Genomic DNA, 13,814 nt, shown 5'->3' with positions numbered 1-13,814 from the left:
GCACATTCGCTATGGTCAGGGACCAGTTGCAAGTAGAGGCTCAGGGGAGCAAAGCATACTATGACCAAAAAGCCAGCCACGCAGAATACCAGCTAGGAGACCAGGTGTGGTACCTCAATTACGAGAAAAGAAAACAGAAGTGCAGGAAATTCCTACCTTCCTGGACAGGACCACACGAGGTTGTTGACAAAATGTCCCCAGTAGTATATCAGCTAAAAATCACAAAGACAGGAAGAGAGCAGCAATACAAGTGGGTGCACATCAACCAAATCAAACCGTACCCTGTGCTGGTGGAGCAAGATAAGGAATAAAGGTAGGAAAAGGGGGGGGGAACTAAACTAAGGGGCATATCACACTACAATAATGTGTAACATGTTTTCCAGGAAATGGCAGCCCTCCTGCTCACGCTCCTGCTAACGTACCTTGCCAAGCTAGAAGGGAGCCAAGAGCTGATCAAGCCAGGACCAGAATCCGGGGTGATGCTGAGAGACTCCTCCAGCTTCCTAGTAACCGAAACGAAAATAGTAACCCAACAAGTCTATGTCTCCTTGGAACCTGCCTTGGTGGTAAAGAAGCACTTCGGGAAGTTACCACCCCAAGCTACCCAAGCAACCCGAATATGGTATTATGACTTCCTAAGATACAGTGAACAGAATGTCGGAACGATCCTGAAGCAATTACAAAGAACCATGATACTTCCCCCCACCACTGTCAACCTAACACGTTCCAAGAGGTCTATCGGCCTGGGAGGGGTCTTTGGAATACTATCCGGTTTTAGTTCCTTAATCACACTAGGAGTATCCATATCCAACGCCGTAAAGATTGGACACCTCACGCAAGGTATCGAGAATTTACAGCTCGATATGCATCAGATCCAGCAGCAAATACAGCACCAACAAAAGAATCTGGTCGAAATGGGATCCACCCTCCGAGACACCGTGGTTCTCGTAAACCTACATTCTATCATGATTAACTTAACATTCCAAGAATTGAGTTCTGCAATCCGAGATCTATACGAAGAAGAGAGTATTCGAGAGCCAATTCAGTGGGTGATCCAAGACTTGTTGCGTAGCACCAGCGGCAGCATCAGTGATCTTATACAAGGACAAATTCCGTCATATCTGGTAACTCCAACACTGATAAAAGATGTGCTACAAGCAGCATCCCCGGAAACAATCAGTCCAACTCAAGTACAAATTGCCTTCAACATGGGTACAGCCACACCCATACATGTGGACCCCCAAACTAGACAGCTGGCATTTTTGCTAAATTTACCCCTGGTCAAACCCGGAAATGTATTTCGATTGCGGACAGTATTGAACGTGGGTACATGGAATAACGACATTTACTCCAAGATGGAAACTCCCGTAGTGGTGGCCTACCAGGAAGAAGGCCCCCTTAAGTACCTGGTGCCTGACCTAAACCTGTGTCAAATAATGAAAGAGGTTCATTGGCTCTGCCCAGGGGAACCATTTCTGACCAATACAGCAGAAATAATGTGTGGTCTGTCAAACCTAAGCTCTAAGGAAACTTGCAAGTTGAAGCTAAGTAAACCCAAAGAAAGAACCGGAACAGTGGCCATGATAGCTAATGCTCAGTGGTTGATTAGCACCCCTCTAGATACGGCAATTGTTTCTACCGATCAACACTCCATCACCATGGAAGTTCCGATTCCAAGCCACGTCGCACTGGTCACAATACCAAGAGGAACATTCGTACGCATAGGGGACAAGGTATTATATAACCTAGACAAAAGCCTACACCAAGCGGAGGTAGAAATAGTAGACACATTCCGAGGCCACAAGTTTGAGATAAGCAGCACTCTGTCCAACTTGTTGAACAGTAAAGAATTCCACATGGTGAAATTATCCCTCAGCGAATCAGAGATTAACATAACAGATCTTACTTGGGCGACCAAAGAAGCTGGATATCAGCGAAATCAACAGATGGGGATGGGAATCACAGGGGCAACAGGGATAATCATACTAGTCCTGGCTATTCTAACCTTAACATACCATGTGGCCAAAGTGAAGACCGAACTTAAAAGACTAATCGCAGGCACCAGCCACCTACCATTCGAGTCCAGGAGCAGGGATAGAGCCAAGGCCTGATGATGCCACCCAAGAATAACCGTAGAAACTATATTTTTAACGATATCTCCTATAACACGTAGTCAATAGAATAATTTCTCCCTTCCTTATCGTTTTACCTTCCTTTAGAATATTTTTTTTTTTGTCACATATAACCATGTAAGTTGTGACACGTACGCGCGCGTTGTAAGGAAATAGCAGCAAAACTTGAGGACAATCGATGGTTCATGATGGAAGAAGGGTATACATTTTTTTTAAAAATAACCCGTGGCCATTTGACCACTGGCCATTTTTTAAAGGGCGGAATGTTGTATTCTGGCCTTCTTCCATCATTGATATATAATGAATGAAAACACTAAAGCGCAGCAAACTGCAAAACACCAGGTGTTGTAGTAATGAACGGGAGGAGGGCTAAGATGGCAGAATTGCAACCTTGCTTCAGGGATAGATAAGGCCTGAGAAACGGGCATGTCACCCGTGCAAGGGCAGAGACAGTGGGAGAGTCAGCCAGACAGTTAAAGCAAAAAAGCCCAACCATCTATGACCTCAGCACATGGGCAAATAATTGGGCAATGAAAGGAGCAGAGGCGCCTTTGTCTGGATCACGGCCACAGAAGGCCGGGGGGGTCATCACTGATTGTGTGTTAGGGATTTCGAGCTAATTGGAACACGTGCACACAGGGAGGAGGAACACGCCTTGTTCTCTGCAGCTGAAAGATAAACTCAGCTCAAGGTTGTGAACACAGGAGAGGGGGCTGATTAACAACCACTGCACGTCTGAACGTGAGGGGGCTTTGTCCTGAAATTAATCACACTCCCAGAGCAGAAGGTTGGATGACCACAGTGAGACGAAAATAAGGGTGTTGCTCTCTCTCTCTCAAGGCTGCAGGCTCAGCTGAACAGCGAGGCTGCGGGGGGGGGTTACCAAAAGTTCGTGTTCGCCTAGTTAAGTCGAAAAGCTCAATTATTCTGTATTGCTATTAAAATAACGTTAAAGTCGGAGTTTAACAACAGGGTAGGCTAAAGTTATTGATACAACTCGACCCGAAGCATAACGGGATAAATCACCACCAGGTCGAAATAAAATACCTAATAAAAGAGCGATGTTAAACCCAGGGTCGGAGAGAAAGGGAGATCCCGGCCGTCTTTGTATCCCCGCAGCGCGGGATATGAGTGTGTACACGCTCGGGGAAACCTCCACTTGAGTCAAGCACCACGATGGGAAATGACAGACCTTAGGTTAAATACAGAATCATAACTGGGAAATGGTAAGGGACAAATGTTAAAACTTTTAATCATTTCTTCATGCGTCAGCGAGAGTCGGGGGGAGTATGCCCCTCCCTCCAGGTGGTGCAACACGGACAAAGACGCCTATGAGACGATTTGTAACGTCTGTGTTTTGGTTCATGAAGAAGGCCAAACAAGGGATGAATCGCACCCATGACCTCGAGGCAATTTGTAACACCTGATTGTTTGCTCGTGGATTTTATGGAGGGAGTATGACAACGGAAAATGCCGTGGGTGATACACACAAGGACACACGGACGTACGGACACACACATGAACACACCTACACACGGACAGATCCTGACACAGTAAATCAAAAGAAAACCCCGCCTTGTGGGCAGGACCCAAAGGGATTTTTCGGCATAAAAGAAAGGACTCTGAGCATTGGAAACCAGTTGGACCAGGAGAGTCAACTCATCACGAGGGCGACCAACGGGTCGACTCATGAGCGAGCTCGACCGGAAGGGTCGGCTCGACTCATCAGCCGAGTTGGACCAGGAGAGTCAACTCATCACGAGGGCGACCAACGGGTCGACTCATGAGCGAGCTCGACCGGAAGGGTCGGCTCGACTCATCAGCCGAGTTCGACCAAGAGGGTCGAACTCACCAGCCGAGCTGCGACTAACGGGTCGGCTCGACTCTTCAGCTTCTGGGACTCAGCCGAGTTCAGCTGGCTCTCGGGGCTCGACTCAAGCAGCTCCCCGTCGCCTCTGCAGGCGGGCAAGACCCGCTTGACAGTTCAACCTGCCGCGTCAGAAGCCCCTGCTGGCAGCCAGGGTCGCGGTCTGGTGACGAGAGGACGACGGTGCGCTGCGAGCGAGCTGCGGGCGCCACCTACCGACCGGGTTCCGAACTACGACAGCGTATCAACAGGCATCCAACCAATTCCCCACGGCGACAGAGGAGCGACTAATACGTATGACGCGCACCGCCCCCTCACCACACGACCCCCAGGCATCTGTTTGACATAAAGAACCGACTCCGAACACTGACTATTGAAGACAACTCTTACCACTCAAACCCACTCGAACCCATAAGCCATCCGTGGCTGTGAAGAAAAACTCGAGACCGAGTGATGGCCATCCGTCATTTGTAAGAGTATTATCTTTAATATTTAGTGGACTGTACTCTTAATCGCATAAATTCCCAACAGATCCATCAATACGAATTGATTCTTGGCACCTCCTTCCGCCGAGCCACTCTGTTGTCAGATAACCTGCGATGTATCTGTTGAGAGTGGTGCCTTTAAGAATAATAACTGTTTTGATTGTGTTTTATCGCCGTATAATCTTTCAAGCATCTTTCATTCATTAACGTTAAGGTTTTCTTAGCATAGTATTTGCATGTTTTAACGACTCTCTCTCTCACTAACAACCATCGCGTTACGCGGGATCCATGTGCCGTTGTCAAGTGAAATCAGACAATCGTTGATGATACTGTATTGATGCCGTGTTGACGTTCCGGGATTGAGAGTTCGCATACTATATCATAGTCGAAGTTGAATTAGTAATAAATTGATTAATACAGAAGTGGTTGTGTGATTCTTTCCTGAAGTCTATGCATAAGATCTGCTTCTGCGTTGAGATCTGAACTTGGTGACCTTAATAAACACACTAACACATACTCAGTAAATGTTAAAGCGATAACGGGGCGAACCGGGGACCTAAATAAGCGAGAATGAGACGAACCTAGACAACGAGGCCGAGTTAATCTAAGTTAATCTTGTATACTTACACCACACCTGCATAACTGCATACGATTAATTGCCTTATTCCGATCGATAACCCACCCTCGTCACCGAGGCGGGGTCTGGTTATCATAACGACTTGCATTATCATAATTACACCCACTCGCATAATTACTACAATTACCTCTCGAATTGGCATAATTAAATGTGCGTAATTACATGGATTAAAGTATTTCCGGATAATTACACCTTTGGCCAAATTTCGATTGATTATTATTATTTTCACTGAATATTCATAACCCACATATACAACATAATAATTTCACCCACGCACGCATACAACACATCAAAATTTTCACACCCAACATATACAACAAGTGCCACATCCGTCTGGGAGAAGATAAAATTTGTAGCACTTCACAGGAAATCAAAATAGTGGTCGCCCCATAGGGTGGGGATCAGCCATGACCGTGAGTGTGTAGCATGTCCACCATGGAGATGATCGCTGCCCAATGTCTCGCCGGAGGACGAAATCTGGCTGCTTTTAAAAAAAGAAACGGCACGGCAAACCTCGGGGCCAGCGATGTCTTAATTTTGCGACGCAAAAAGGAAAGTTGGTTTGCGAACTTCCACCGACACCGGGGACGTGCTCTCTGAAAGCGTAAAACCGTAACACCCCGAGTCACGTACGCTCTCTGCTGCAACAGCTGGTACAAGTCCCCCCACGGAATCGAGGCCCACACAGCGACTTGGCTGCGGATGTGCTCGGGCCGTGAATCACCGCCCTGAATAAACCGCCGCGCGCATTGCTGACAGACGCCCTTGAAAGTCCAGCTTCGCTCTGGGCCAGGACGAGCGGCCCCAGGGGATCGTGTGTGCGTGTTCGGCACGGAGCTTTGCGTTCCCTTCGTGTACGGGGGTTACGGCCGGGGTGGGGAGGAGTTAGGCGTAGGGTTGGCCGGGGGGTAGGCACTCTGGGTGTGCAGCACACGCAAAACTGTACCAATGGAGTGAAGGGGAGAACACGAGTTAATGATACACAATTTTTTTTAAAAGGCAGCCTCCTAAACGAAATTTACCGTCGCAGATGCACGCACTTAAAGCGATAACTGGCTGCACGAGTGGCAGGAGAATGCGCACTAACGGAGCCACCTCGCATGTCGATCGAGCGAGAAGCAGCGAAACCATAAACGGATGCACGGTGGAATGCTACGATTACAAAAATGACACGAGGAGAGCACCGCCAACCAGCAGCGCACGAAGGTTCCGCTCACCTTGGACGACTTGCGCCGGGACCTGCGCGTCCACACCACCACGAGCTTGTCGGGCTGCCTGCGGGAACACCAACCACACGGCACTTAGCCAACCTGGGCCTCCGCGGCACAGACACACCGAGCGAAGCGGCATCGCGACGCGGGAAGGGGTACGCGTGGCGTCCATGTGGAAGGCACGCGTGCTCGCTGTACAAACAAGCGGGCAGTTGTCTACAATGCCCATACCAACAGGTACTTATTTCAAGCAAAAATAGAACATTAGGCGAGGATTGCTGCTGGCAGAATTATTTCCTGCTGCATGCAAACTGGCTTACCAATTTCAAAACTTTTTTTCCAATCCCAGAAGATTATTTAAAAAGTTTTATTAGGTGTGACATTTTCATCAGAGTTGTACATTATGTAACTGCTCTAAGTCACGTGACATATTTCTCACATCGACCGACTCTCGCGTATTTGGCTTCAATTGAATAATGAGCTCCCGCATTTATGAGCTGCTCCCTGTGGAGTTTGTGGCTCACTATGAGGTCTGTACTGAGTGGTCAGAAAACGTGCTTCCAGGAGCAAATGCAGCCTCATGTTCCGAGGGCTTAACGATGACAAATGCACTCGTAAACTCAAACACCGTTTACGTCAAACACACAGGAGTGTTGGCGTCAGTCACCCGGTTTTCAAACAAATGAGTGCGGACATCATTCATTATGGCACCGCAGGTGTAACGCATCACAATCACAACAGTGCACAACGGACAAAGCACCTCCATGTAATTAATGAATTCAATTATAACAATTATTCCTTCGTTGAAGACAAGCGGCCATGGACGGACGACAAAAAAAAACAAATAAGACTCCGAGAAATGTTCTATCGGCACCTGCCACAAACGAGACAGCGGCAAGCCACCAGCCCTATCGACCGTTCCGTGGTTACACGGCACAGCGCCTAGTGTCGCTGTCGTGGCTCACGAATCAGCACAACGCCACTACGACGAATCGGCCGCACGCACCGGCCTGGGCTTTACCGCCCGCCTGCGTAGTCCATGTACAGGTGCGGCGGACGGATCCGACGTGGCGTGTGGTTGAGCGAAGCCATAAATCACCGAGCGCCAGTCACGCTTGTCACGTGCGCACATCAAAACCAGGCTCCGCACACTCGACTAAGTCGAGGTGGAGTCAAGGTTAAGCCCTGCGATTGACAGCAAGCCGTGGCTTTCATCTGCAATTTTTAGAGCAATTGCTGTACGTCTACAAAACACAACCCCAAAGCGCCGGTGACCTTTAATTTGTCATCTTTGATTTTGCGAGAAAAACTTGGAAAACCATGGTAATGTGCGGAGTTATCCCCGTTGCTATTTAACGCGTGACAAGCTCTCCTAATTTACGACAGCGGCGCATGGCAACGCCGCGGTGTCCGCGCCATCTGCTTCGTGAGAGACGGCGCACTTTGGCATTTCCCAAAACATGAATTTCGTGGGCAGCTGCAGGGAACCGACCCACCGTCGACTCGTCACGCTCCGTTCCGGCGGCGAACGTGCCGACACCGCGAGGCCAAATTCCTAAATGGGCGAACGGATTCGTCCGGAAGCTTCCAAACTTAGACAGCGAGAGAGTGCTCTGGCAAGAGGGAAAGAAATATTATCCGACTTACACGCTCACGTGGCCCAAACGTATAAAAATAACAAAGCACGGCAATTGACAGCTGTCACCTTTACATTAACGCAGGGCATTTGAATCCATTAACGGCACCGACAGGGACAACAAAATGTAGTAAACTTGGGACTGGGCTCGTGTTTAAGACAAGTGGGCATTTAAATCAGAACCGCGGGTGTTCAAATCGCGAAGCTGATCACGCCTCGGTCTACATGACACCGCAGTGACCGGAATGGAAACGGTGATGCAGCAAATATTGACACCACCATCCCTGCCTCATCACCCACGTGGTGCTCCTTCCAGGCCAAGTTACGTGCCACACTTCACTTTTTATAACCACAACTAGGGAATATAATCTCGGACGCACCGATGAGTGGCACCGATGAGTCGCACTCAGGGAGACCGGTGGAGTACGAACACACGGCCACGTTCGCCGCTCCCCGGCTCTTTACAGTTTCTGTTTGTAGCCAACACTCTCCACCCACGCATCTCCCTTTGACACCACACAAGTGAACCAATGTGAGCGAGCTCAAGCCCCTCTCCCGGGGGGGCAAACTCCAGAGTAACTGTGGCCAACATCCCTAGAGATATTCGAGAGGGCAGAGAGAAGTCTGGGCACGAAACATGTCCTCCAATAATTATATTAATTCCCAAGATATGATTCCAGAACACAATCTGTTTTGTTTAAACTTTACGATCTCATTTCACGTCGTCCACTTCGTTTGGACTATCTCCCTCGTTAGTACTGCTCGTGTGCGTCTGTATTGTGTTGTTCCTTAGTACTGTCTGCGCGCTCTCGTTTGTACTGTCTCGATGATACCATGTTATCTGTACTCTGTTGTCCTCCTCTGTCAAGTTTGCACTGCCCTGTTCATTCCAACCATTAGTTTTAATGAAAACAGACTTTCATGCAAGTGTCGTGAGCATAAAAATCTATGATCAAATCGACGAATTGTCGCGTGCGTACTTAATAGCACAGGGCAGGGCGCCAATGGCCCTTACCTACAACCACCACGGCCGCAATTTCGCGTTCGCCGTTTTGAAACAATAATTTTAAGAGGTTCACGCTGCACGGCTCTCCTCGGCAAGTTGGGACAAGAAACCAACTCGCGAGTCCCCACCAAACAAGCGACGGAAATATTTCCTTTGGGATTTACGTTATTGAATTGAGGCGGCAGAGAAGAAATAACAATTCCGTGCGTTAAGAAGCCACCGGCAGCATTTCAATGCAATGAGGAAGAGCGCTGATCCTTTCCCCCACACGGAGCACACTCACGTGAGAACTATGGGGAACTCGGCAGAGCATCCTGCTTGAAGGCCTTTTGTGGCAGCGGGTTGCAAATGTTTCTCATCTGGAATGCGGGCCGTTATGATGACTGCGCCCGCACGCATCGGTTCTGTCACGCGACACGTGCGAGCGAGCGTAACTCTAAGCACCATTTCGCACGAGGAAGAAGAACAAGAAGTAGTAGAAGCGGCGTCCCTCGACACGCCGCGCGGTGGAGATGTTGCAGAAAAGCCACGATGGTAGATTCTGACCGGGAGAGGCCAAGCACTCGTCGGGCGAGCAAGTCCTCCTGGCTGCAGCTCTCACGGCCCCCCAAAAGGAGAACCACGAAAAGTCCGGCCAAAATTCCCCCCACGACATTTTCAAGAGGATGCAGTATTTCGCAACATGGCAATTAACGGAGAGCGTTAGCGACGGGACGGGCGGGGAGGGTGGAAGAGATGACCCCTCCCCCCCCCCCAGAGGTATTTATCCCACGGGCAAATCCCACCACAGGCCATAGGGCGGGAGGAGTTTGTGAGCGAGCAGAGGCGCAGAAGAAGCGCGAAGCGCCCCGTTGGGGTAGAAAGTGACGAACGAGCTGGACCCCGCATCGCTCGCATAGTTTGTGCTCCCGTGTGCAGCACAAGCCCAGAGCGAGGCCGCCATTAACGAGTACGGACCGTATTTTATTTAAAACGCCACGGCGGGCCGGCGTTCACAAAGGCGATCTTTGTGTGGTGTTCTTTACTCATTTAGAGTCGGTTACTTATTTTGCTTTTACCCCCCCCCCCCAGCACAGAGCCTTGTTTAAATTAACCTCTACGCTTTATGGCACGCACTGCGAGCCAGGGTTCATTGGCAAGCTTGGGAATGCGACCCCCTAGCGGGGGGGGGGGGAGGCAGAATGGGTCAACTCCATCCTTTGCTTGTGTTGGCTCCGCAGTGCCGCGCACGTGCAGGAGGTATCGCCCTGCGGAGGACGCAGATTGGCGCAGTGTGCGAGTGTCCCAGCGAAAATTTCACGTGGACCAAAACCAAACACGCGACAACACTGCTAATTATGCGCGTGGTTGCACAGCTTAAGGTCTCTACGGTTTAATTATTTATCGACTTCCTTTGCACAATTCATCTTCGTGTAACCTACAGGGGTGCACAAGCCCCGCGTACACATGGCTTACACGCCGCGCATGAATTATATATGCCGCAGGATGCAGAAACATAACACAAACTCGGACGTCATCCGGTATAAAAGAGTGTTTGCGCGAATAAAACCACGCTGTGCGATGTTACAGCGAGATGCCGTGGGGGACCAAGTGACGGCGCTCGAAACACGATCTTTATTTCGAGCTTCTTTCACACCGTACGTAGCCAACCGTGCTAATCGGACGTGCGAGGCAAGGACAACAAACTAAACACAAACATCTATTCGAAAAAAATTTGTTTTCAATCTAGATTATTTAAAAGTGCATAGCTCCGGTGGCTTCCTAATATCAGAAGGAAGAGCATTCCAGCTGGTCACAGACGCGCATCGGAAAGCACGCGATGCGGTGACCGTCTTTGTTCGATGGTTAGCCCAAAAGCCGCTGCGAGGATGACCAGAGTTTGCTTGAAGGTTCATGCTCCGTTTGTATTACCCTTAGTCCAAGAAAAATTAGAAAGAGAAACCCAAATTGTCACAGACGTGCCCTCCTATTGCTTCAACACAGCACACGAGAAAGTTGATCTGTGTACAAAAAAAGTAAAGCAATTTAATGCAACTCAAAAAGGTTAGAAAGTTCAATTATTTCTAAATCGAGGTGGTCAACTGGCTCAGAGGTCAGAGTGCTGTCCGTGCACTGCCGACATCTTCCTTTCAAATCGAGGTTTCAGCTGCCTGCGATTAAACCAGGTTCTCAAGTTGGCGGTCTCAGCCCGGTCAATAACTGCATAAAATACCATTTCAATAAGTTTGATTTTGCACTTAATTCGCTTAAATTCCAGCCATGAGAATTAAAAAAAACATTCTTTGACTGTCATTCAATGAACATTAATTTCTGGCAAAGTATTTCCTCCTAATGTGGATAAGCGGTCAAATCAAAGATATTCCAGAAGCAGTTCTGCGATATGTGATGGGCTTCAAGCTCTGCGTTTCCCAGCTTGAACCTTCCGCATCGAATCCCAAACCCTGGCTGTAGAGCGGACCCCAGTACGGAACTGAACAGTGCCAGTCTTGCGCAGTCTTTTAAATAAAACTCAGCCCTTTCTGCAAGGAGCTTTGTCCGGCGTTTCGTTCTAAATTTTCACCGTCGCCACCGCCGCGGCCGCCACCACAGCCGCCTCCTCTCACAGGTAGCGACTTAGCGCGCTTCGGGAGGCCACGCAAGGCCCGGGCGGCGGAGTAACCCGAATCGCACGGCGAAACGTGACCCACGGGGCGGGGAGGGGGGGGCCCACGATAGAAAACATTCTCGCAATTCGTGGGCGGCGGGGGGCGTGGACGCGGCCCACAGAAACAACATCGTGGGGGCGGCGCCGCGATGGCTTCTCCCGCGGCAGAGATTCGCATCGGAACGCCGTCACATTTGGGCGTGCGAGAGCTCTACGGTAAATATTCGCACGTGTTCTTACTTGACCAGCCCCCGGAGCTGTTTTTTTTTTTAAAGGAGAGAAGAAAAATACTCGAGCGCAAACGATCAAAAAGCAATAAATAGCTTTCCGCCAGGGTACCGTTGGCTTCAACGTTTCGGTACATGGTCACATGATCAGCATGTGCAGCTCCCACTTATTAATTGCCGCATTTATCGGATTTTGCTAACGACTTTTACAATGCCCTCCCGGTTGACATACTTTTTCCATTCATCTTCCTGCCACGTGAAAGAATTCCAAAACTGCCGAGTACAGCAAATAGTAGTGACTACACAGCAGAGTATTGTCTCCACGATAGCGTCTCTGGAATAACATATTTATCTATAACTTAAAATGTTTAAAATCTGCAAGATGTTACAAAAACGAAACACGGTTGCTGACGAAGTAAATTGGAATAAACGTGTTTAAATAGCGCATGAAAGCATAAGAGAGATGCACACACAAAAAATAAGATAATTTACATGGGTTTAAAAAGGCGTCGTTCTGTTCAGCAAAGTAAGTGGGCTTGGGCCGGACTTTGCTAAAATAAAGGGACGGTTGCCAATGGTCAAGGATAATTGCAGAGCGACAGGCAAGGGACAGAACGCATCCGAGATGACGTGCCAGGAGATGGAGCGATACCAACAGCGTAACCGCAGGTGCTTGGTGGATTTTTTCTTACATCGCAGCATTGTGAGCACATGGCAGTGGGGAGGCCAGCAGTGGATTGATCATGGCTAATGATGATGATTTCCAGAATATCATTGACAAAATCTATTTCCCCACAAGTGTACAACACCAACCCCAATGATCCATGCGCATATTCATGCACGCACTGCAAAAAGCTGCGTTGTGCCGGTTGGAACCCTCGTGGGGATAAAAACATTTCTCCGCCACAGACTCCGGAAGCGTGCGATCCAGCTGGTCAAATAGCGCAAAGAAAATAAAGCTCCGTACTGCGAGCCGGTACTGTACGCGCTTGTGTATAGTCAACGTATGTGTGGGTACACAACCGTGCTACACAACACGTGCTCATTATCATCATCATCTGGGCACCAGATTTTTTAAGATTTTCAAGATGATATTTGCTATAATTCACTGACAAGATCATGCGTCATGCAGGGTCCGAATCAATATCACTTGAAAACTCATTTCTTTACAAGTGCTTTTTTGTGTTTAGTTTGTTGTTCTTCCCCCACACCTCCGATTAGCGCGATTGGCTACGTACGGAGCGAAATAAGCACAACATACATACATCACTGCCATTGTAAATTGTATGCCAAATACTGTCTCGGCTTGCAGCAGCAGTTTGCGCTGAGTGGGAATTCTCCCAACTCAGCACTTGGGCATTCAGCCCAAGCGAGAATTCAGGAAGGGACAAATTGGTAACCGAGTACCGATGGTGATTGAGATATGTTTTTCTGGATTTTTTTTTATCGCTGACATAAGTTACATTTTGCTGTGACTTGTATCACACTTTTGGAAATCCACGTAGGTACGCACTTTGAAAACTGCTGGCCAAACATAATTTCGATTCGATAAGAGAGCTCTATCATGCAATAAAAACGTAAAAAAAGACCTGTCATAATCGGTGTGGATGTAAAATAACCCTTGGCGTGATTGGTAAGAGCCGACCTCATGCCATGTTCACACGTGTTAGAGAAGCCACGATTATCATCATCATAATCACCACGATTGCAAACGCCGCCACCGTAATTGTGATGTAGCCTTCTCTAGTTTATGTGCCCATGTGGACCATACATCACATGCTCTGCTATTTTGATTCCTTCTGTTACTGCTGACAAGAGGACAATGCATGAGTTTGCGGGGCGACGCGTGCAATGCGGAATTCTTTATGCAAAGTTGAGGTTAAAACACAGAAAGTTCGCTATCTGGAATCACACTCCTTTCCGACACAAACTTCCTCACATAAACCCAGGCCCCTGTACTTCTGCTCAT

General features: G+C 48.7%; 1 protein-coding gene across 1 annotated transcript in view; it reads right to left on the bottom strand.

Annotated features, from left to right (window-relative positions):
• Window positions 1-13,814, bottom strand: part of EHBP1 (EH domain binding protein 1) — a 101,468-nt gene that overhangs the window by 77,306 nt on the left and 10,348 nt on the right. Inside the window, 1 exon segment of the mRNA XM_078858698.1 lies at window positions 6,339-6,396. Within this exon segment, the coding sequence (XP_078714824.1) occupies window positions 6,339-6,396 (58 nt within the window).

This window comes from Lampetra fluviatilis, chromosome 7 (assembly GCF_964198595.1).
Source record: "Lampetra fluviatilis chromosome 7, kcLamFluv1.1, whole genome shotgun sequence".
Lineage (NCBI taxonomy): Eukaryota > Metazoa > Chordata > Hyperoartia > Petromyzontiformes > Petromyzontidae > Lampetra > Lampetra fluviatilis.
The sequence above is the reverse complement of the archived record's forward strand: the minus strand, read 5'-3'. Positions and strand labels throughout refer to the sequence as shown.